General features: G+C 40.4%; 2 protein-coding genes across 4 annotated transcripts in view; both read right to left on the bottom strand.

Moving 5' to 3' along the window:
- LOC109925288 (ras-related protein Rab-5B) overlaps nucleotides 1-1,511 on the bottom strand; it is a 21,959-nt gene extending 20,448 nt beyond the window's left edge. For both annotated transcript variants that reach the window (XM_048618901.1, XM_048618900.1), the window contains exon 1: nucleotides 1,380-1,511. The gene's annotated coding sequence lies outside the window, so the exon portion shown is untranslated. The remainder of the gene's footprint in view (nucleotides 1-1,379) is intronic.
- Nucleotides 1,512-12,988: 11,477 nt separating this feature from the next.
- The window catches only part of cdk2 (cyclin-dependent kinase 2), a 35,640-nt gene continuing 22,932 nt past the window's right edge, over nucleotides 12,989-25,696 (bottom strand). The window contains exons 5-7 of one of the 2 annotated variants that reach the window (XM_048618991.1): nucleotides 24,048-24,149; nucleotides 17,599-17,802; nucleotides 12,989-16,794 (exon numbers count right to left, since the gene is read on the bottom strand). In XM_048618991.1, the coding sequence (XP_048474948.1) occupies nucleotides 16,690-16,794; nucleotides 17,599-17,802; nucleotides 24,048-24,149 (411 nt within the window). In that variant the 3' untranslated portion in view covers nucleotides 12,989-16,689. Of the gene's footprint in view, nucleotides 16,795-17,598; nucleotides 17,803-24,032; nucleotides 24,150-25,696 lie in introns of both variants that reach the window. The other variant, XM_048618990.1, reaches the window with a different exon arrangement.

The raw sequence follows: 25,696 nt of genomic DNA, 5'->3' as shown, positions 1-25,696 counted from the left end.
GTACGTGAGGACGAGGGGCTTTTGGCTCTTTCACTGAGGAAAGTTGTGGGTCTCACCTAGAACTGATCAGATTAGAGCAGAGGTTCTAGCTTGATCAATGGTGGCTTGCACTGGATCAGCCAGCCAGCCACCATTAAATGGAGTGTGCATGAAAGTACTTTTGAACTGAAGAAAGTCTGCACACAGTGAGATAAACAGCCAGCCCATACTTTACCCCCCACCCCGCAAGCAAAACCACTAAACAAGGGGAAAACTTAGTCCAAGTACATCCATGTCCAAGAATCAAGACAAAGCCAGTCAGAAAAGGGAAGAGTAAAAGCTTAAAGTATTGACACTCCTGTTGGCTGCTTAACTCAAATTGAAAATTATGGAGCAATCAACTGCACTTCATTGGAACTATCCACTTCAAACTAAATTAATTGCTTGCTTTCCTTCCAAAAGCCCAGAAGCCACAAGTGAAACAATACATTCTATCAAATAAGAGAACCACTTGCATGCAACTTTTTTTGCGGCTTGCATCAGTTAGTGGAACTTTTAAATGAATGCAAACTATTGGTAATGCAAAGTGCTGGAAACATTCAGACAGGAGACATTTGGCATTTGTGGAGGGAAACAGCATCTTGGCTTCACAGAGGTTGTTAGGCCCACTCTTAGTTTTGTTTCTCTTTCCTCTAACTCCACTTCTGGTGAATAAGAGACACTCGCAAGTAAATTAGTTTACTCAGATTATACTTGAAAAATAGGTAAAAAGTTCAGTGTATATGGCTCTCTATTGGCAATTTATCGTGTTTGTTTTCAGTTGAATTAATTGAAAAGATAGTCTTGGGCCATCGGATTGATTTATATGTGTGAGACAGAGACTAGTGGGCTGAGCACTCAGTGACATCACGCCGAAGACACTGTCCCACACAGAAGCACTAGAAGATGGGTGTTGCGTTGCATTGGACATTGCGGTGTTATTAGCTCTATGACATGGTCCTCAACTTCAATAGGGGAGACTAGCAATATGGTCCAGAACGCTATTTTAGCCTCCTACAAAAACAAAACGAGATCTCAAGAGCAAAAAGGATCAAGGCTTGCTTCAAAAAAAAAACAAAAAAAAAAAAAAAAACCAACGCTGCTCTAAGTTACTAGCCATCGACTGACAACATCAATGCCATACTTGGGGGTACTTTGGGGTGGGGTGGGGTGGTGGTGGTGGTTAAAATCTGGTCTTCGGATAGAAATATTGAAGTCGGCTTCTACCCACCCATTTGAAAACACTCAGCAAAACATTTTGTGGAAAATAGAACCTTCAATTGGGAAGACCCTACATTTACCTTTTATTAGGGATAGGTCATTTACAAACAATGATGACTAGAAGCAGATTTTTGTTTTACCTTCAAGACGCCTTCAAGTTCGCAAGCTTTTTTTTTTAATAGTGTCGCAAGAACTGGAGACCTAGCCAAAAGTCTGGACCACAGCCGCCTGCGTAAGTTGATTGACTGTTCAGGAATTGAATAAAAAGCTGACAATCCTTATTGACAGCTACTTCCACCAATGACAAAAGAAGGCGGGTAGAGCCACGTTGATGACCAATAGCGATAGGAGCTCCAGGTGATTAACAGAAAATTCCGACCACTGGCCAAATGATTTTAGGAATAGGTGATATGGTAAGTGAACCAATCAGAAAGGCGATATATGTGAAGGCGGGACTTCCTGTAGTCCGGTTAAGTTGGTTGCCCCTTCTTTGACATCAGGTGACAGAAAACAATGAGGTCAGAGTTGACTTCTATAATTGGAAAATATATGCTTCGCATTTTTTGCATAGCGCAATTAATATATCATAATAATATACATGAAGGCCCTCAGGTTTCTCAGGAAGGCCCAAAGCGCAATACCGAATGATTGATTTAAATTCCTGTTGTTAGATTTAACAAGACAGAATATCGCTATTTCCTAGTAATAATTTCAATTCGACCAAACTTGCAGCATTTATGTGAATACATTTCCATCTCTTGGGGGTCACTTAAGAAAGAGCTTGAATTTCTATAATGTTTTTCACTGCCTCAGGAAAACCTAAAATTCTTTGCAGCTGAGAAAACATTCTTGAATTTTAAACATTGTTGTAATGTAGGGAAACATGGGGTGTCACGGTGGCTCAGTGATTAGCATCTAGGTGCTCCGGTTTCCTCCCACAGTCCAAAGATGTGCGCGTTAAGTGGATTGAAACTTGGGGATGGGGTGAGTCTGGGTGGTATGCTGTTAGGAGAGTTGGTATGGACTTGATGGGCCAAATGGACCAAGCTTCCACTCTGTAAGGATTTAATGAGTCTATGACAGGCAATTTGTATAGAATACACAATAATAATTTGTAATTTTTAAAATGCAATTTAGTCTTCACTAGCAGTAGTAATTGTATATCTCTAAATTGGTGAGTGCCTTCTTGAACCATTGCAGTCCATGTGCTGTAGGCACACCCACAGCATTCTTAGGAAGGGAGTTGCAGGATTTCAATCCTGTGACAGCGAAGGAACTACCCATTTGTCTGCTGCCCTCGTCCTTCTACATGATTGTGGTTGTAGATTTGGAGGGTACTGTCAAAGGAGGCTTGACAAATTGCTGCAATGCATCTTCTAGATAGCACAAACTACTACAAGTTTGGACTGATGATGGAGGGAATATATTTTAAGATGATGGACGGGTGCCAATTAAGTTGATTGCTTTGTCCAGGATAGTGTCACTTTTCTTGAGTGTTGTTGGGTCTGTACTCATGAACATTCATTATATGTGAACATAGAAATTAGGAACAGGACTAAGTCTCTGAACCTGCTCCAATATTTGATAAGGTCGCAGTTGATCTGATTGTGGCACTAACTCCACTTTCCTGTCTACCACCTATTTGTCTTATCAATCAATAAGCTACTTAAATTAGTTTTGAAAATATTCAATGATCCAGCCTCCACTGCTTTCTGGAGAAGGGAATCCACTGATCAATCTCCCTCTGTGAAAAACATTTCTCCTCATCCCTGCCTCAAACTTGTCAAGAGAAGAGTGTGTATGCATGATTACACTCCTGACTTGTAGATGGTTTTGAGGAGTCAAGAGGTGAGTTACTCACTGCCGAATTTCCAGTTTCTGATCTGATCTCGTGGCCAGAGTGTTCATATGGCTGGTCCAGTTAAGCTTCTAGTCAGTGTTTTACCCCCAGGATGTCGACAGTGGGAATTCAGCAATGGTAATGACACTGAAGATAAAGGGGAGATGGTTAGCTTCTCTCTTAGTGGAAATGGTCTCTGCCTGGCACTTAGGTGGTACAAGTTCAACTTGGCACTTTAGTGTTTAAGGAATTGCAGGACAGGTACGGCAACAGGTTAGATACAGAGTAAAGCTTCGGGAAAAGGCAGGAAAGTGCAGTTGAGGATTAGCAGATCAGCCATGATCTTGTTGAAATGGGAAGGTAGACTCAATAGGCTGAATGCCTTACTTCTGCTCTGATGTCTTATGGTCTTGTTAAAGACTAGCAAGTCATCAAAAACAGGTTTTTTTTGTGCTGTACGAGGTACTGGGGCAGTGTTGGATTGTTAGGTACATAGTTTGGCCATCCTTCTAGACCATATTTCTGGATTTGAATATTTTCTTCATCCTACCTTTGGGCTTCTTGTATATTTGACAACTTCCTTTCAGTAACTGGTAAGTGGTTAGTAACCTCTGAAGTGTAGGCTTCAAGCTCCTCAATACTAAGGTTTAACCTTTTGTTCTGTTCCATTTGATGGTATCCTTGAGAGAGTTTCTGCTGTTGTTTCGTACTTCCCTTGGACGTACTCAGTAATTGAATCATACCTCACAAATTTTAACCTAAACCACTGACTTCTAGGCAGCATCTTGGCGATTTCTTTTGTGATCAGAAGACAGAGTTTATGGTTGGTTTCAATTTTGAGGTGTAACCTTCATATGCCATGTTACTGCTAAAGTTTCTTTCTCAATCATGGTGTAATACTGTTCTGTTTCTGTTAGTGATCTAGTGGCATATTAAACTTGTGCGTGGTTTCCATTTTCCTGCATTTGAAGTTGCGCTGCCCCCAATTCTGTAGATTACATATCTATAGCTATTATATTCGGTAAACCTGGATGATAGTTGCTATGATTTCTGAAGAGATCAGAAGTTGTTAAATTTTTTGAAAGCACTTTCTTTGTCGATGTTGCAGCACCATTGACAAACCTATTTTAAAAGCTGTTTCAAAGGCTTATTAACCTCTGCCAAGTTTGGTAGAAACTTGCCCAATAAATTCACCATACCAAGGAATCTTTGAATTTCTATGACATTCCTAGGTGAGAAAATTCTCATAGCTTTTCTGTGATTTCAGTGATAACACAGTGTGGAGCTGGATGAACACAGCAGCCAGGCAGCAACAGAGGAGCAGGAAAGTTGACGTTTCGGGTCGGGACCCTTCTTCAGAAATTGATTTTAGTGGCTTCGTTATGATCCCAGCTAGTGGTACTATTGGACAAGTCAGATCCCAGAGTGAAATCTGGCTTGATAGACCATACATTTTATTTCTATTGTGCTAGTCAGTCATAGAACATATTCACAAAAGCCTGCAATTTAAAGTTCCGTTGGCATGGCTGTACTCGGTTTCTTTCCAGCAAACCTTTGCATTCACTTAATGCTATTTCTTTAGTCAATATCTCTTCCTGAGACCCTTAAACAGACTTAAACATGATGTGGAGGTGCTGGGGTGGACAAAGTCAGAAGTCAAACTTAAACAAGCTAACTTATTTCTGAAATAAAAACAGATATTGCTGGAAAAGCTGAGCAAGTGTGGCAGCATCTGTGGAGAGAAATCGGAGTTAATGTTTTGGGTGAGAACTGAGGAAGCTAAAACGTTAACTCTAATTTCTGTCCACAGATGCTGCCAGACCTGCTCAGCTTTTCCAGCAATTTCTGTTTTTGTTTCTGATTTACAGCATCCGCAGTTGAAGAGCCACAGAGTCATAGAGATATACAGCATGGAAACAGACCCTTCGGTCCAACTTGTCTATGCCAACCAGATATCCTAAATAAATCTAGTGCCATTTAGCAGCATTCGGCCCATATCCCTCTAAACCCTTCCTACTCATATACCCATCCAGATGCCTTTTAAATGTTGTAATTGTACCACCCTCCTCCACTTCCTCTGGCAGCTCATTCCATACACGTACCACCCTCTGCGTGAAAATGTTGCCCCTTAGGTCCCTTTTAAATCTTTCCTCTCTCACCTTAAACCTATGCCCCTCTAGTTTTGGAATCCCCTACCCTGGGGAAAAGATCTTGACTATTCACCTTATCCATGCCCCTCATGATTTTATAAACCTCTATAAGGTCACCCCTCAGCCTCCAAAGCTCCAGGGAAAATAGCCCCAGCCTATTCAGCCTTTCCCTACAGTTCAACCCCTTTCAACCCTGTTCTTTCATTTTTTTAATGACATTTTATATAGTTGAGTTCTTTTAATGTATTGGACATTGTTCTCTGAAACATTTCTGGGACGAGTGCAATTCTGAAAGGTATTCTTTTAAAACAATAATACCTGAAAGGTGTAATCAATGCAGTTAACTTTCTGGAGTCCTCATCCAGAGGTAATTGTCAAAATCCACTGTTAGCATCCAGTTTAATGCATAGGGTGCTCTTGGCAAATTTTGCCAGACTTTCATCGATTGAAGCCATCAGGTGAATTCATGCTCCACTGCTTTGTTGAACTGCATTAAATCTACGCAGATTCTTATTGAAATATATTTTTTGGAAACCTAACCGTACTGGAATACCATCTTGTTGGCATGGTAACTGCTGAAATTACTCCTTGTTGTAGTCTATTTTCTATTTCTTATCTTAAATTTTGCCCAAGACTGTCCTCAGCATGCATAAGCAAATTGGTTTAGCATCATCTTGTAGGTGATGGGATATTCAGTCTTTAATTTTCTCTGCTCTGAAAACAATTTTGTAAACTCACTGAAATATAGTTGTTTGCTCAGCATCAGCAATTTCATTGACTTCACAAGTTAATCTGAACTTTAAGCAGGCCTTTCTGCTGTGTAGAGAATATTCTCAATTCTGAATGACAGAGATTCCAAGAATATTCTTCCCTTACATCAGAGCTTTGCCAGTGAATTAGGCTTTTACGTTCAATGATCTTTATCTGGGATCTTGTAATTTCATGGATGTTATTTGAACTAATTAAGTAGATCTGATCTAGAGTGATTCGTGATTGCACATAATGCAGTAAGGCCACCGTACATGCTGTGAACCAAGGGGGTTTGGTGGGTGGGGTGAGAGGGTGGAAGGCTGGCAGCAGGAACGTCTGCCCTCTCTAGCCTTGTGAGAGTGGGGGCCTACCTGCAGGCATGAGGTCAAACCCAGAGTAACAAGTGCTTCTGCACCCACTTCCTCTGTCTCATCTGTCATTTATCCTCAATGCAATTATTCATATTACACACTTCTAGCAGCACCATTTTCTTCCATGACGTCCAGGTTGTGACAGAGCACATGCGTGTTCACATTAAATGCGTCCAATAGCAAAACACCATTTTCTGTACGTAGTTTAAACATGCGGGGGAGGAGAATCCATTTACTTCTAGTTTGACACTCCAATATTTATTACCTGTATCATTAATTGTTCCTAAAAAATGTGTTTTTAAAGAGTTCTCCCTTTGTTTTCCAGTTGTGTATATTTTCAAACAATACAGTTGGTTCTGCTACAACGCGATAGTTGCATTCCTGCGCAACATTGTATTATAGAAAATTGCGCTATAGAAATAATGGGGCCTATGGGAAAAGTGAGGTTAGGGGCAGATCACCAAAAAATATCACTCAAAATCGCTCAAAAATCACTCAAAAGCCTAACACAAAGGATAGCACAGTTTGACTAAATCTTTAATTCATATCTAATAATGAAATAAAAGTAAATTTAACAATGTACCTTGAAAAAATGTCAAGATGACTTGATGGGGGAGGAAGTTTTAAGGTTGCTCTGTTTTTAATGCAGGGACTGAGGGTCGTCGTCGTCATCATCATCACCTTCAGGTGCAGTTATGGTTGCAGGGTTAGGGTGAAAAATAGTTAATGCAGACGTGGATGGCTGTGGTTCATTGTCTTCTGACTGTTTCTTGGGGGTTGGCTTAAAAAAGACATCCAGTTTTTGCTGCTTTACCCTTTCTCTTCTATCATGAAGAAGCTGTTCATAGGGTCCAAATAAGGTCTTATTTTACAAACTGCTACCCTGCTGCGTTCTGCATTGTAATCACTGTCCTCTAAGAGCTACAACTGCTTCTCAATTTCCCTCAGAATAGAAGACAAAACAGAAGTGGAAAGCCCTTGTGCTGCTGCATCCTGGACTTCACCTTCTTCATCTCCAGCTTCCACTTCCCCCTCAGCGACGAGACAAGTTGTTGTCGATCAAGCTGTAGAGAGGTCTCCACAACAGGATTCAAGCAGCTCTTCAACACCATCACTCTCCACTTCTTCAAATCCAACTTGCTTTGCAAGATCAACTCAATGTTCTTTGATTCTTGGGAGCTCCTCTGACGGATCAAAGCCTTTAAAATCTTGAAAAAAATCTGGGAGAAGCTTCTGTCAAACTGGATGCAAACAGTCCTTACTGACATCACCCCAGGCCTCCACGATAATGTCAATTGCATTCTTGATGTTAAAGCTCTTCCAAAATTGAAGAACACTGTCCTTATCCCCCTCAGTGGCTGCAATCAGCCTCTTAAATGTGCGCCTTAAATAATAAGCTTTAACAGCTGCTATTGCACCCTTGTCCATGGGTGAAAGGAGAGAAGTTGTGTTTGGGGGTAGAAATAGCACTTTGATGTTTTCAGAAAGCTCACCAATGGTCTGAGGATGGCTTGGCACATTATCCAGGATTAGGAGAATCTTGAAATCCAATTTTCTTTTCCTGCAGTACCTTATAAAAACATCTTCCAAAACATCAACAACAAGGTCAGAAAAAAGTTGCCCCATCATCCAACTTCTTTTGCTTGACTAGACGCCCAGAATAGACTTAAGGTAGTCTTTCAAAGCTCGCTTATTGGCAGAGTGGTACACCACCACAGGCTTAAGCTTTAAGTCTCCACGGGCATTGGCACCCAGCAGCACAGTCATATGATCCTTTGCCAACTTAAAGCCTGGAGCATGTGCTTCATTCATAGAATACAAGCATTTGTTTCCAGTATAAACCTGTCTCAACCAAATTGAAAATTTGATCTAAGTTGTAGCCTTCTTTGTCAATTAATTTTTTCACTATGGGAGAAAATGCCATCACATGCTCCTCATCTGCACTGGCTGTTTTGCCACGTAACTTTATGTTATGAAAAGCATAGCGGTTCTTAAAACCAGCAAACCAGCCACTGCTAGCACTGAAGGTAGGCACATCTGCAGGATTTTCAGCTTTTTTTTTGTTAGATCTTTATAAATTGATAAGGCTTTCTCTTTTATGGTGAGAAAGGTGTACCCAGATCGTTTTTTCGTTTGATCTTCTATCTACACCCAGCTGCTCCATCTCCCCAAGCTTCTTTATAACAACTAGCTTCTCTTCCAGTGTTATAGCCTTTACGTTACGTTCACCACCTGCAAATTTATCACAAGGACACTTCTTGCTAACATTCTTGTCATTTTGTCCCCGCATTTTTGTGGGTAACATGGCAGAATTTGCAAAAATCAAACTTGAAAATCACGGAGTACTGTACCTCTCACAGAACGCGCTTCACGACAAAGTCTGCGAAATGATCGTGTGATGCTGGTGCAGAAACTCTAACATTGTGCATGCTCTGGACAAAGCCTGCGAAACGATCATGTGATGTCGACGCATACTCCTCCGCGCACTGATGGAATCACTTTATAGCCAACACAAGTTCGCGTTTTAGAAATAGCGTTCTCGCTATTCGTCAGTCATGTTATAGCCAATTCACGTTGCTGGAACACGTGCTATAGTTGAACCAACTACTGTTTTAAAATTACTTACTCTTCCACAGTATTGGTACTGTGCTCCCTCTGCTGGACATTCTTCATGTTTGTGTGGTTCATTCCCATCACATGAGACTTCAAAATGGCATATGGTATGCTTTTATCCCCCCGTTATGGTGGGCTACAATTTTCGTGTGCTTTCTCCTTTGCTGCCAACTATCTGAATCACCTTGCTTAATTATTTTCCCCATAGTGTATCAATTTCCCCTCAGATGAATACCCAGTTCTGTTGCCTAACGATTTGCACTGCTTTCTCTCAGGCTAAATCTTTCCTGTCTTGTAAAAGGTCTGACAAGGTCTCATCTGCCACCTTGCCTATGATCTAGTTGCAAATCAACTCTACCTTAAAACTTTCATAAGTACAATTCTCTGCCAGTCTGTGAATGTCCTTAATGAACAAATCTGTGCCTTCTCCTGGCCTTTACTTTGCCCATTCAATAACTAAAGTTTGCTGAACACCAAAACATGCATCGAATGCCCATAAAATGTCTTGATACAATACTGCAAACTCAAAGACACCATTAGCATTGGTTCCTACAGCATAACATAATGTACTGACCTGCTCTTTCTTATCTAACCCTGAAGAAGTTCTGTACCCAGTGAATGTTTTCTTTCTGGTACTGCCCCTCAATTTCCTGGCATGTTTCCGGGAGTGGTGGCTTGGCCTCCATGCTTCTCTTGCGCCTTGGAGCTGTTTCTGCTTCTGTTAGTTTGTCCCACTGCACATGGCTTCAGGCATTGCTCACAGCTATCCTGTCTCTGGGTCTGTTTTCCAACCCTCTGTGTTCTCCTGCGCTATCCCTGAAATCTTGGTGAGTCTTCCAAAAGTTGTTTTTCTTGACCATGAGGTTCACTTCAACTGTTGATATTGTTGCTCTGTTTGCCTTTCCCACTGCCACTTCATTTTGTTTGTGTTTGAGGGTTTGGGCCTCTTTAGATTCCCAAAGGAATGTTGTTTGAGTCTGTGGAACCTTCTGTAAGAATTCTTTATTTATAGATTGATCTGTACACACATTATCTTTACACATGGTTAGCACATCTGCTTTCTTCTATCTCTCGCTATATTGCCCTGATGATCTAGTGTTGTGTAAAACAAATCAACTTACTTTTATTTTGCTCAATATCAGACTTTGTGCCTTAGTATAACTTTTTGTCTAACTATATAATCGCTACGAATCATTTCAGAATGCTTTTCAATGTTCAAGTGTCAGCAGTACATTGAGTACCATACTGTTAGTGACGCCATCTTTCAGATGGGATGTTAAACCAAATGCTGTTTTCTCTCTCAGGTGGCTGTAAAAGATCCCACACCCCCTATTTAATGGGGAATGGAGAGGTTTTCTTTAAATAGTCAGAATATGCAAATCACATGGAAAAAAACCAACATTTATTGCCCATTCCTTATTGCTTTGGCAAAAGTCATGGTAGAAGATGCCTTCTTGAATGCAATGGAGTAACTTGCTCACCTATATCAGAAGCCAGTTATGAGTCAAACTACATTAATGAACCATTTCTGAAGAAGGGTCTAGACCCGAAACGTCAGCTTTCCTGCTCCTCTGATGCTGCTTGGCCTGCTGTGTTCATCCAGCTCTACACCTTGTTATCTCAGATTCTCCAGCATTGGCAGTTCCCACTATCTCTACATTAATGAGTGCCTGGAGTCACATGCAGGCCAGACTAGGGGAGGAGCCAGATTTCCTTCTCTAAAGGAACCAGATGGATGTATATCATAACCCAGCAGGTACACAGTCATCTTTATTCATATTAGCATTTTATTTCTTATTTGATCTGATTCATTAAAATTAAATTTACCATGGTAGAAATCAAAAATGTCCCCAGACAATTCATTAACCTTGAGACAAAATCAGCACACTGCATACGGAGTGCTTTCCTGTGCCCTGGACAATATTTAATCCCCAACCAGCTTCACCAGAAATGATGCTAATCATTTATTTCATTGCTGTTTGTGGGGCCTTGCTTTGATCAAAATCACTGGTGTGTGTATACAGCATCAGCACTTCAGAAGAACTTCAGTGGCCATAAGGTCCTTTGGGATGTCCTGAGGCTGTGAAAAAAAACTCTTGAAAATACATCAATTATTCTTCAAAATTAAGTTATAAATGCAAGTTATTTGAACACAAATGAGACTATATAAAACTGAAAACTACTTTACAAAACAATCCTCTGTAGAGCCTACAGTATTTGATAAAATATAGAAGGGTACCTGATGACAGCATTCAAATTAAATTTCTGCAGCATTTTCAGCTTGTCCAGCTCAGCCTCCAAAAAATCCCAGTAATTGGTTAATTTTCATTTACATGGTTGGATAAATCTCAGAAACACTTTCATTGTCGTGCTTTTCAAAAATACAAAATTATCCTGGAAGTGAGCAATAAGCACTGAACCAGTGCCATCAAGTGGCCAGAAATGACAGTGCAAGAAATAAAAAAAAGCTAGAAATAGTCAAGAGATCAGGTGGTATCGGGGGAGAGAAAAACCAAGTTAACGTTCAAGTTAGTGATTTTCCATCAGATGGAAAATATCAATCTGAAACTCCATAATATTGGCGATCCCTGTTTCAGTGCCCTGCTTCTTATTAGTAGTGTTGTGCACAAGTTTCTCCGAAGTAGCATTGAGATCAGGCAGCTACTGTTTGGGGATATAGTAACATATCCTGTCAGATTTGTATATTACCAGAGTACATTTGAAAAAAAATGTTGCGCAGTTGTTGGGGCTTGAGGGTTACGATTGTGCTGGTGCTCCATTAAGGAAAAAAAATAGTCTGTTACTTTCCCTGCTCTGATCAAATCATTGAACTTTTTGTAGCACTAGTTTGCAGGTTTAAGAGTTTACACTCAGTATAGGTGACCCACCCCCATTATAGCTCAAGGAAATTTTTTTGCAACACTCACCAGACCCAACGGTCTCTACTGAACCTCAAGGAGGATTTGGAGGTCGGTCTCAATTAACATGTAAGATTTTCATTTGTGCTTCATTTGGCAGGTCCTCCAAGGAAAGGCATTTTTGAAAAGTGGGACAAAAATCACATGCACCCATGCAGCTTCTGAACTGTCAACTTGCCTATTTATAAATTGCTATCCCAGCTTAAAGTTGCAATCTTCAGTCAGTGTTGCAGTTTTTAAAAAAATGCTGTCTGATTTCCAATCATCCCAGCGTGAATCTCATTTAATACAAACGAAGCAGTCTATATAAATAGACTGACCCAGTAGATTTTAGCAGACTCAATCAACATTATCTCGTCACTGTTACGGTGTGCATATCTCCTGCATCGTTTCCTACAAGTGATGACACTTTTTTTTAAAAAGTACTTCATTGGCTGTAATGCACTTTGAGACATCCAGCAGTTGGGAAAAATACTTCCATAAATGCAACTTTTAAAATTCAGTTCAGCAGTCAATAAGTGTAAGTCTTGCTGCATTAGTACAAATGCAGCACAATTCAACACATGAAATTTCAGGGACTCTATTTTTAATCAACAACTCCAGTGTCAACCTTTCCTACGGTGACAGGGTTTCAGGACCTACTTTGATATTAACATTTACTGCTTTGTGGAGTCTGTGATTAGAGGCAAGAATGGGGAACAATCTTCATGTGATGAGCACACAATGCAAAATCAAAGCTTTGTGTATTAAAGAAAATTCAAAATAATATCAATATCATCTACTCAGAAGGATAATAAATCCATCCAAATCTGTCTGTACTAGGATACACAAATGTCTGGAGGCTGTGTGCTGATCCATCTGCTGCAGACATGAGGAGCTGAATGACCTCCTCCTAGGATGTATTATTTTATAATTTGAGGTTTTCAAACAAACAATCAGGAGTGTGTAACGCAGGGCTTTCCAAAGTGGGGGTCAGGACCTCAAATGGGTTCACAAAATCCGTAAGCAGTAATGTCTGCTATGGAGATCCAGTGAAGTTATTAACAGGTTCTCTCTCTCTCACACTGAAGGGTCATGACAATATTCAAGCCTCAAAATGGGGTTACAGCAGGAAAAAGTTTGTGAAGCACAGGTCTAAGGACAGTGTTTGCTGTTCTAAGAAGTCGTTTGACCAGAAAGGTTAATGCCGTTTCTCTTTTCACAGATACTGCCAAACCTGAGTGTTTCCAGCATGTTGTTTCCATTCCATGAAGGATTACACTGGAGTGTCCCCATGTTGTCAACAGAACCACAATTTTACACTTTTATTTTATATTTAAAAGACAAATAAAATAAGATAAATTTTCAACAAAACAAAATGAAACTAAAATTATCTTATTTCTGGAGTCCATAAAACATTTCTGTAACTGGCAGGCACGGCAAGAATGGACTTGCTAAATCATTCGAACATTTTCAGCTTTAACTACTGAGAGATTAAAAATTATGAAGAAGTCACAAGGTCTTTATTCTGGTAATTGTGAATTACAAAGTATTAAAATGATATTGATTGGCAAGACCCTACAGTGCTCAAGACATGTTGCCTAGTTTAGCTGAAGAGAGTGACATGCTTGAAGACATTTCCAGATTGGAGTATCCAGCTGACAATGGTCACTGAAGCCCAAATTACAAACGTGCCAAGAAACATGTAGCTTTAAGCACAAGAAAGGGCGACTCAAACCCCCTCCTCTCGTTGGCTCTCAGAAAAAAATGTTCATCCAGCATCTCAGATCCAACTTCTAATCTTTCAACACAGACAATTCAGTCAACAAAATATTTTTAATTTTCTACACAAGAGTTAAAACAGGGCAAATGCAAATCCCATGAATCGTTAAAAAAGACTAAATAGAACTCATCTTCAAACTCAAAATTTCATGACAGTATCAAAGCAGTCACCAAGTCTGTTATTTTGGCAAAGTTGGTCAAAGCCACCAGTCCAACCATAGTGGATCTCCCAAAAGGCAAAAAAAAAATCACAGAAACATGCACCAAGGAATCCAAAATTTGTAATACCCCCACATTAAAAGCAAACAGTTCATAGGCTCAATTTTTATCTGCATGGAATATTTAAACTATTCAATTTACATTTTAAGAATTAAGTTTGCAATTATAAATGTAATTTCAATTGTTCTTCACTTTTCTGCTTTTTATAATATCAATCTATAGTCTGAAATTGATTTAGTTACTACAGTGTGAGGTAGGTGACTACCTTGAGCAAGTGAATAGCTAGGAGTGATTTTATAATGAACAGGAGACAGTTCACTAAAGCAATGCTCTTTTCTCACCAAGGGATACCGAGGCTCATTGTTGCACCACTATCTAACTTACTGCAGGATAGGGATTGAATCAGGGATTTTTCTCCTCTGCATTGCAGTTTCCCTTAGTCACTGAAAGGGTCATAAAGTTTTAACTACTTTGCATATTTGGGTCAATGATCTCATTCTGTTTTTCTTTAGGGGTGTACAAGTGGAAAGGGTGAAAGTCTGTGATGAGCAGTAATTACGTTACTGCTGCATCCCAGACTTTCCTAAATAGTAGACATTGTAAGATTACACGAATAATCATGTTATCATAATTCCTTCTTGTTTGAAGCATTTAATGCATTCTTAAGATAACACAAAAAGGTGCCTGGTGATTTAGACCAAGAGGCAGCACAGTTTCTTCACTGAATTACTCAATTACCTGCTGGATTGGATTTGCTTAGGGAGAACCTTATTCAGTTTTGTTGACCATCAGGCCCAAATTATGCAGTCCATGAGATAATTGGAAACCACCATCAATGCAAAGCAAAAGCCATGTTTGTGTCGCAAGAAATGCTGATCCCCAGTGCAAACCATCAACTGCCGGCCAGGTGATCTCACAGCACTGAAACTTCTACTAATGCAGAGTTAATTGGCCACATTTCAAACCCAGAGTAACACAGTGGTTGTATTGCATTCAGACGGGACAAGCACTGGTTAAACTCCACTAAGGGTTCAGATGAGCTTATGTAGGTAACAATTTTTATATCCACTCTCAAAACATTGTTTAAAAAAACCCTTCATAGATCCAAGTTTAGAATTATACATAACAGATTAAAACAAAAAAATTGTTCAAAAATGCACTTTGCTATATTGTCTTGAAGTGACAGTATCCACTCATTCTAACCTGCACAGTTCTAACTCAACTTTCGTGGAATTGTAGACGCAACTAAAATGGAGGCAACCCAAATTTAAAAACCACTTGCTCCAAAGATTTCGTACAATTTCAGTTTCTAAGCATCAGCTTGTGCATTTTCTTTTGTGCAGATCAATCCCCTCCTTGTTTTTTGGTGCTTGGTGCTTTCCTTCCAGTATTGTTCAATACTAGTAGATCCATATCTGCGTCTTAGAATTGTCCCACCATATCAACTGGGGTTGTGACTAAGAATAACAGGATCAGATGGATTGGACTGACATCAAGACCTACAGTACAGCAGAGGCTATCCCATAACCATCAGCATCCAGTGCATGACTGAGTGACAGCAGTCAGGCTTCTTCTAAGAGACAAAAAGTCTCAAATACTAAATTATTCAGCTTACTTAATTATCATGCATTAATCTGAAGTGACCTTCCCAAATAGCCACAAGAAACTACCTACTGCAACTAGGAAATAAACCTACTTGGCAAAATGCCCAATTAATCTAATTATACCATTACAACAAAGTATAATTGACACTTTCTCTGATAATTGTGATTTCCCTTTTGACCAGTTTCCTCCCCAACTTCCTTCCAACCCATGCTTCACCGTGTTCACCAGAGATCTGCAAAAACACATTTTCTGGAACAGACGGCTGAATACTAACTAAGAACAGGAACCTGATTCGATTTGTTGTTCTCCCTTCCTACCCAAGTGTCACTGGCGAGTGAACAGTGCTCACTGGCTGAGCTTCAGTAATCCAGCACCAGAGCCCTTCATGACTCAACATCAGAATGGACACAGAGCAATTTGTCCCATAGTTTTAAAATTTTTTCTCCTGCTCTCCCAAATCAGCTCTCTCTTTGAACTCAATCAGGGCATTTCTGCTACCTTGCCTAAAAGGCCATTTTTCACATGCCAGTCTAGACAATAAATGCTATCTGACCATCCAACTGCAGGTAGTGTCATATCTTTGTCATCATCTATCCATACTGCCAACAAGGTTCACTAGACAGCAACCAGGAAAGGGGGTGACTGGCTATTTCCCTCTCCCTAACCCAGTCAACTTTATCTCAACCCTAGATGAAATCAGTCTGTACTGTGAATCAAAACTAGGACCTCCTTGTTTGTATGGCTCAGAGTTGGAGGTTTGCATTTGAGTCACTAGGACCTTTTAGTGGAAATGTAATTTTCATTTAGATGAAAGGATCTCACCAGGGCTTTGTTAATGCTGTTCTGGTTGAGTGGTGACAATCACAGCTTACTGTAGGAATGAAAAATAAAGCACAAATGCAGTTATTGTGGCTCTTTGTGTTGCCATGTGTTGACATGATAAATCGGAAGGATGGTCCCACGAGGAAAGCCAACTGGAGATCATCCATTTTTCCAAGGATTGTGAAAAATACTTTGATAAAAAAGTTAAATTTTAAATGTTTAGAAAAATCATATGGAATTTGTTAAATAAAAAGCTCTGCTGGAGATATGAATAACCAACAGATGGATCTTTGGCACTTCTGGCAATAAAGACTGGATGACAATATGAACAGACACTGCCTTATCAGTTCCTTTCAAGTGACGTTTCAGGATTTCCAGACCAGCAATTGATCAGCTGTATTTTAAGCTCGAAGTTGAGGGATGGGTGTGGTCACATCTTGGAAGAAAGGGTGAGACAGGGCACTCTTTGCCGAGATCCGCTTGCTTGGATCATACTGAAGCATTTGCTGCAAGAAAGAGGGATCAAAATGGGTCAGTTAAATTCAGCAACAACTCTAAAAAGTATGGGAAAGATCAAAGCTAGAGATTTAAAGAAGTGAAGCACTGATTTATAGTAGAATGAACAACCACAATTTTATATTTACATAGTGGTTTTAAACTAATAAAAAGCTCCACAATGCTTCATAGGACTATTATTAAAAAAAGTCACCAAGCCACATAAGACAATACGAGATCAAATGGTGAAAAATTGGTCCAAGAGGTAGATTTTAAAGAGCATCCGAGTGGAAGATAGAGAGGCAGAGAGGTTTAGACAAAGAATTTCAGAGCTTGGGGCTGTAGCAGCTGAAGGCATGGCTAACCATGGTGGAGAAATTGAAAATCAGAGATACTCAAGAGGCCAGAATTAGAGTCTGCTGTCAGGTTTTTATAGAAGCTACCAGCTTGTTTCAATGATAAACTGTGTTTGTCTTTCTCTCTCTGCCTCAACTCTATACTTGTGTTAATCAAGTCTAGATTTTCACAATTTTTCGAAACTGTTATTTAAGCAGGAGAGGAAATCTCCATTGGTTCTGAGGTGGCTCTGGTTTCAAAGCCAAAGTTAGAAGTGTGAACTCACTGAACCTGGGACTCTGACCTCTATTTCAAATTAGTCCAGAGCTATAGATGATTGAAATTCCCTTGTCAATTTTCTCATCTTCCCGAGGTCTTGGATGGAATTTCACAGACTGATCATCTGATCACTCTGCTGGTTATTGACGATTCGAAATCTTCACATGACATGCTGCTTGCACTCATATCTCATGACTTACCGCTAACAGGTCTCTGCCAACCTCATCCAGGGGTGGCACCACTTTACTAAGATCCTGCTGAATCCACCTTGGGAATGTGGGCTTATAATCAGGCATGGAGGTTACTCCTGGCCAGACCGATTCGTCTGGTGTTCCAAGTGTTCGGAAAATCCGAAACAGCTGATCAATCTCGGAGTCTCCAGGGAATAAGGCTCTCCTCGTGATCTAAGACAAAACAAAACCAAAACCAGAATTGGCAATATTGCTTTAGTAAAACACCCTATGCACTCACAACTGAGAGTTGTACAGTTGTACTTGTGCTCCCTTGAACTTTCACATGCAGGTATCCTATCCATATCTGGAGCATAAGATTGATGAGAACTCAAGGTGCCACTCCTGTTCTAGTTCTGAAGTCACAAGGACCAGCTATTCTCTGGTCTGTCACCCAAGTGACCACATGCACATGCCTAGACAGCAGTGTTAGTAGAGCATTAAAACATGCACAGTTGCAGGAATCAAAGCTGAGCTTGTCCCTGTCCACACTACATAAGCATATGTTCCAGCAGAAGACAGGAGCAGGGAGACAGAGGTTAATCACATGGTCACCTTCCTCCCCCTACACCCTGCTACCCTAGCAGAAATCAGTGCAATCAAGATTGATCAGAAAATTGTGCCTAGGGCCTTCATGGTTTGTACAGCAACAATTTTACCTAATGAGTCAACAGAAGCAATCCAATAAAATATTAATAAGCAACCGATTGACTGATGCAGACCGAAGGTACTATATTTGCTTCGGTAGCATCGGTGAAGACAAAGCAGAATTAACGTTTTGGGTCCAGTGACCCTTCTTCAGAACTGTTCTGAAGAAGTGCCACTGGACCCGAAAATGTTAACTCTGCTTTCTCTCCACAGATGTTGCCAAATCTGCTGAGTTTTTCCAGAAATTTCTGCTTTTGTTTCTGATTTCCAGCACCTGCAGTTCTTTTTTTTCCCCCCACTATACTTGTTTTTTGGCTGCAGAATCTGCCATCTACAAACACAGGGGTCAATCTCCACCTTCAAAATGAAAGTTTCACTATTAGGGCTCTGTTCAAAAAAAAACTTATTGGAAAAAGCAATGAACTACTTTCTAATTTTTGTATTGGTTTTGTCAATGGGTGATAAAATCCAGATACTGATGTGGAAAGGTTAGTAAGTCTGACACAGCTGTGGTCCCATCAATGTGCTTTTGTTCTCCTGGCAAATTAAGGTTTGGTCACATGGTCTACATAATACACACAGCTTGCAGATAACAGAAATATACATTCACTGCAAATGTGCACAGAGTAATCTGGTTATGCAATGGTTACAGCTTGAGCTCAACTGGTTTGAATATTTAATTAACAGAGAACCCTTTCTTCCCCAGTCCGACCCTCCAAAAGACTCAGTGTGAAACATACAATTACTACTTCACCAGACTGCTTGTGATTCCACAAAACACAGTGGGCTTATTATCCAACAAAAAGGCAAATGTATTTGTAGAACAGAGGGCAAGAATTTCTATCCTAAGGCAAATGGGTGAGCAAGTTTCATTACATCACGAGCCCAGCACACTGGAATCATACACCGCATTTAAACAATGCAGCTATTTGAAAGCAGAATTCAGAGGAGCTCTGTTTAATCTATTGCTTGGACCATGAACACTACCACAAGAACAGTTCACAACCTAAATTTTCCCTCCCTCCCTGTGGGTGCATAAGTCTCATCTGTGGTAGTACAGGGTTAGGTAATGAAGCATAATTCTTGTGCGGGGATGTTTTCTCTTACTGGGCACAGGTTCCACAGAGATGAGGCATTCTCCACTGCCTTGCCCAAGTGACCATTTTTCATGTGTGAGCCAAGACAGCAAGTGTTGGAAGGCGATCACTTCAACGGCACAAAGCAAGGATCTTTACTGCACGACTATGGGTCACAGGGTGGGGTTATAAACGTGTGCTCTAGAGTGAACTGTGAGCAGATCTTTCTTCAGCCATAAATAGAGCAAAGGGAAAATCTATCCCAATTATTACTGTTTATTACTATTCCCTGCATGCAATATCATGCTGTCTGATTTTTAAATAGATTGGCTTTTCAGTTGTGCTGTTTCTTTCAGGTTGTTTTATTCATGGATAGTTCAAGGTGGAGATCGTGATCTATAAACATAAACATGAAGGATTTTGGAAGCCAGTGTTGGCCTCTGTGCCGAGATTAGGGAGAACAGATTCAGATTGAAACTTGCTCCTTGCGAATGTCTAGTGGCTGGAGAAAAACGTGAGTGTCAAGGAGGACAAAGTTGCCGAAAATGTGTCCTGCAATTGAATAGCCTTCCAACACTTGCTGTCATAGTTCACACACGCAGTGTCTCCTTAAATGCATCCTTGCTGCTTGCCTTCACTACGCCTCAAGACCAGAAGGCATAGGAACAGAATTAGGCAATTCGGTCTATCGAGTCTGCTCCACTATTCTATCATAGCTGATAGGTTCCTCAATCCCATTCTCCTGTCTTCTCCCCGTATCCCATAAGACTCCATGTGGTACTAGAGTTCCGTCCAAAACTAAGGGTCATGAATACAACAGTCACTAAGAAATCCAAGGAGGAACTCGGGAGGAACCTCTTTACTCAGAGAGCAGAGCACACCACCACATGGAGTAGTGGAGGCAAACAATATAGATGTGTTTAAGGAGAAGTTACATGATAGAGAAGGAATAAGAACTCATGTTGATGAGGTTAAAGTAAATAAATTAAGTGGGAGGCAGCTCATACAGTACGCAAGTACCAGCAGAGACACACTGATTCACTTCTGTGCTGTAGACGCAATGTCATTTTCTTTAAGGAGAGCTGAAGGTACTGCAGGGCTTTAAAAAATGCATCAACATAGGTGGGATCAGCTTCTCCTTATCTACTTTGTCCAGTCCATTTGTGATTTTGAAAACCTCGAGCAAATCTCCTCTCAGCTTTCTTCTATCTGAGGAAAACAGTCCCAACTTCTTCAATCTATCTTCATATCTGAAGTTTCTCATTCCCAGAACCATTCATGTCAATCACTTCTGCATTCTCTCCAATGCATTCACATTTTCACTATAACGTGGTATCCTTAACTGAACACAATACTCAGCTGAGGTCTAACAAATGTCTTTTTTAAGTTCAACATCACCTCCTTGCTCTGTACTCTATGCCCCTATTCATAAAAACCGAGGACACTGTATGCTTTATTAACTGCTCTCTCCATCTGTCCTGCTACTTTTATTGGACACGTGGACTCAGGCCCCTCTATTGCTAAACCCCTTTATAATTGTACCCCTATTTTATATTGTCTTCCAATATTCTTATGACAAAAGTGCATCACCTCACGTTTCTCTGCATTGAGCCTCATTTGCCTCCTATCCATGCACTCCACCAACTTGTCAATGTCCTTTTGGAATTCCACACTGTCCCCCTCACAGTCTACAATTCTCCCAAGATTAATGTCATCTGCAAACTTTGAAACTGTCCCCTGTCCACCAAGATTCAGATCATTAATATAGGTTAGGAAAAGGGTGCCAATACCAACCCCTGGGGGAACTGCACTACAAACCTTCCTCCATCCCCAAAAATATCCATTAACCCTTACTCGGTTTCCTATCGCTCAGCTAATTTTGTAACCTCATTACTACTGTTCCTTTTATACTATGACCTACGGACATTCCTCACAAATCTGTTGTGTGGCATTGTAGTAAGCACCTTCTGGAAATTCACGTAAACCACATCAACAGCATTACATTCAACAAGCCTTTGTTAGCTCTTCAAAACAACTCCAGCAAGATTTCCCCTTCTGAAATCCATGCTGACTCTTCCTAATCAAACCACTTTTTTCCATGTGACTACTAATTATATCTTGATTAACTGTTTGTAGAAGCTTCTCCACCACTGAAGTTAAACTGACTGGTCTGTCATTGCTGGGATTAGCCTTACATCATTCCTTGTACAAGGCAGAATTGTTGCAATTCTCCAGTCTTCTGGCACCTCCTCCGAGTCCAGGGAAGACTGAAAGATTATGATTAGTGTTCCCCAACTTCTACCCTCATTTTATCCAACCAGTGATCAGGCTATTTTGTATCTGCTGATGTGTAATGATGTCAGAGTAAAAGATCCCCAAGGAAACAGTGACCAATACATGGTAAACTTTAGCATTCAGTTTGAGAGGGAGGAATTTGGATCATAAACAACTGTGTTAAATTTAAACAAGGGCAATTAGAAAGGAATGAGGGCAGAGCTGACTGGAGTAGACTGGGAAAGGAGTTCAGCCGCAAAGACAGTTGAGGAACATTGACAAATATATAATGTTCATAGCGAAGATACACCTCAGTGAGGGAGAAGGATTCGAAGGAGAGGATAAGCCAATCTTGGTTAACCACGGAAGTTAACGATATCATCAAATTGAGAGAAAAAAATGCAATTTGGGGAAGATTGGTGGTAAACCAGAGCACTGGGAAAATTTTAAAAACCAAAAGATGATGAAAAAAATGGAGAAGATAAGCTTTGAAAGTAAACTTGCTATAACATCAAGAGCTTCTTTAAATAAATAAAAAGGAAGAGAGAAGCCAAAGTGAACATAGGCCTCTGAGGAATGAAGCTGGGGAAATAATAATGGGGAATGAGGAATTGAATAAATCAGTTTTCACAGTAGAAGACATTAACAGCATTTCCAAAATACTAAAATAATCGAGTAAGAGGAGGAGAGGAAATAAATATAATGACTATCACTGGAGAAAATGTGCTAGGGAAACTAATGGAGCTAAAGACCAAGGCCTGAGCATTCATCTGTCTGTCCTATCCTGTCCACTGAAGAATGGGGGTGGAAGGGAATTGTGGCAGGGAAAAAAAACGCCCAACAGCCTTTCAGTTGAATAATAAAATTTAAATAATCAAATGGATACATTGAAGTGATTCATCAGATTAAAAAAGATAAAAGAAATAGACATGAGAAACGGCTCTGTAGACTCGAAGCGATGGTTCGAACATTTCTTCTCAATTCTAGCCTTCCCTAACCCCCATCCTCCCCAAGTCTATTGCAGCAAAGTTTTGAACTACATCATATCCCACTCATGGCATCAAGACGAAATCTGATGAGATTGATCAAACAGGCACTAGTGTAGGGAGAGAGGCCAGGAGATCATCTGAATGCAAATGGTAGCAATCAAACACACCGAAAGACTCCTTTGGGAACATGATTCTGAATAGACATGTTTGTATCTCATCACACTCCAGGCCATCTTGCATAAATTCATCAGACGAAAAACTGCTTTTCCTCCTCCCTTCACCACAGGGCTATCACACTTTCTATATTTAAGTCAAGATTGCACATTGTTAACAGTTCCACTGAAAGTCCCAGTCAGTCTGTGCTCCATTGCTATCCACTCTGATTCTCAATAATTCCAAGTAAAAATAGTGTTTCTCTTGGGTGAGTCACAAACGAGTCAAACGGAGAATCTACCTAGCAATCAGCCAAAACAGAAGTGTTTTCAGGAGTTATTTACAACCCTTAAACATCCTTCCATTCCTTTCATTCTTACGTACTTATCTAGCTTCCCCTTAAACACTTCTATACAATTCACTTCAACCAGTTCCTACACATAGATTCCTGAAAACAGCTTCAATATCCTGCATACCTTTGTAGCTTTCCGAAACTGTTGAGATCAGGCAGTTGGACTATTTCACAATATGGGGTGCACCAGTAGAGATTCACGTGCCTGAAGCTGACTGCACCATTCTGTAGTGCAAAAGTGTCTGAAGTTGTTTCTCAAGCCTCTACAAAGACCCCTGGTTCAGGAGATCACTTATTACATAGATCAAGCCAAAGGCAGCTTTGCAATTCATTTTCTACTGAAAGTCAAGACATGGGTGTCTAAAATAGTGGGTTTTTCACTACCTGCACACTTCTTGACTTTTGTTCACTGTAGAACGTCCAAAGTTTCAGCTCATGTAAATGGATATAACGACAGAAAATGTGCATTTCTAAATTGAAAAACTGATGAATATGCAAAGAAAAATCACGTTTCCTGAGAGCATTTATCATCAGGGCTGAGTTAATTAAAGGTGGGATCAATCTTTTCCTGCTCCTCTTAATTTGGGACCAATGTTCACCTCAGTGGAAATTCACATCAGATCTTCTCCAGATAAAAATTTATTTGAGGCTTTATGACATTTTGGCAAGGAGGGAAGAATTAGTGCAACAGTGGGGTGGGTGAGGAGGCAAAACAAGCAAGAGTTCCACTTCAACACTTCCATATTACCAAATCATAAAACCAAGCCAGTAAATAACTTTCAGTCTTGCCTAGAATGTACAGCCTGTTGTAGAAACACAGGAAGAGGTGTAAAGAGGTTTTTTTTAAAGAAAGGGGTGTGTCTTTGATGTATGTCTCAGTTTAATCACATCTTATCACAGAGCTGCACTAACTTTAGAATCTGTTACCATTTCTGCGAAGATGCAGCCAAGACTCCAGATATCAACTGCAGTGGAGTAATATTTACATCCCAAGAGGATCTCAGGGGCTCGATACCACAGTGTGACAACCTGCAAAAAAGAAAACAATTCAAACTCATACTCATCTTTTTTCTTCTGACAGATCTTTGGACATTTTAGTCCAAACAGTGATATTTATCAATAATACAGTCCCTGACAATGGAGAAAATAAATGTTTGAAGATGCAAATTCAATGATGGAATTGCAGAGATTTCCACATGAAGGCAATCTACATTCTTTAAGAAAACAAAGATTCACTTTGTTGCATTCAGTTTGACAAATAGTTTTCCCTTGGTCTCGATTTCTCCTACTTAGCTGAGCTCGAATCCTCGCAATAAAAGCCATAAATGCTGGAAATACTTAGCAGGTCAGGCAGCATCCATGAAAAGCACAGTCCAAGTCTCACCTTTGAACAGTGGTCAAAGCTGCTCAACTCCTGCACCATATTAAAAAAAGGACCATTTCATTTTATTTGATTGCCACTCAAGATAAACAAAAATAATTTCAGAACGAGTTCAAAGGCCACTAGCAAATGGATCGAGGACAGAAAAATATACAGAGTTATGAAACTCTGTGCCACTGAATGGCAAAAGGAATTTCACTGACAGGGTGCAACCCCAGTCACGGTTACTATCAAACACAAGAAGCTCCAGCCTCTAGTTGCCCATTAAAACCTGTCACCTGTTGCCCTCTCCTCATCTTCTGGGAATAATTACATCACTTGCAGCAAAATTAACAGCTCCCATCCAGTGATACCCCTAGCTAGGAAGGAACTGAAGAATGGACTTAGGAGAGCTAGAAGGAGGCATGAAAAAGCCTTGGCAGATAGGATTAAGGAAAACCCCAAGGTGTTCTATACTTATGTGAGGGACAAGAGTGTGGCCAGAGTGAGGGTAGGGCCAATCAGGGATAGTGGAGGGAACTTGTGCCTGGAGTCAGAGGAGGTAGGGGAATGATGAGAATGTCCTTAATGAATACTTTGCTTCAGTATTCACCAGTGAGAGGGATGTTGATGTTTGTGAGGACAGCATGAAGCAGGCAGATATGCTCGAACAGCGTGATGTTAGGAAGGGGGATATGCTAGAAATTTTGAAAAACATGAGGATAGATAAGTCCCCTGGGCCAGATGGGATATACCCAAGCTTACTACAGGAAGCGAGGGAAGAGATTGCTGACCCTTTGGCGATGATCTTTGTGTCCTCACTGTCCACCATAGTTGTACCAGATGATTAGAGGGAGGCAAATGTCATTCCCTTTTTAGAAAGGGAATAGGGATAATCCTGGGAATTATAGACCGGTCAATCTTTCTTGTGTAGTGGGCAAATTATTGGAGAGGATTCTGAGAGATAGTATTTATGATTATTTGGAAAAGCACAGTTTGGTTAGAAATAGTCAGCATGGCTTTGTGAGGGGCAGGTCATGCCTCACAAGCCTTATTGAATTCTTTGAGGATGTGACAAAACACATTGATGAAGGCAGAGCAGTGGATGTGGTGTATATGGATTTTAGCAAGGCATTTGATAAGGTTCCACATGGTAGGCTCATTCAGAAAATAAGGAGGCATGGGATTCAGGGAAATTTGGCTGTCTGGATACAAA

This window comes from Rhincodon typus, chromosome 41 (assembly GCF_021869965.1).
Source record: "Rhincodon typus isolate 14 chromosome 41, sRhiTyp1.1, whole genome shotgun sequence".
In the NCBI taxonomy this organism is placed as follows: Eukaryota; Metazoa; Chordata; class Chondrichthyes; order Orectolobiformes; family Rhincodontidae; genus Rhincodon; species Rhincodon typus.
This window is presented reverse-complemented; position numbering and strand designations above follow the sequence as displayed.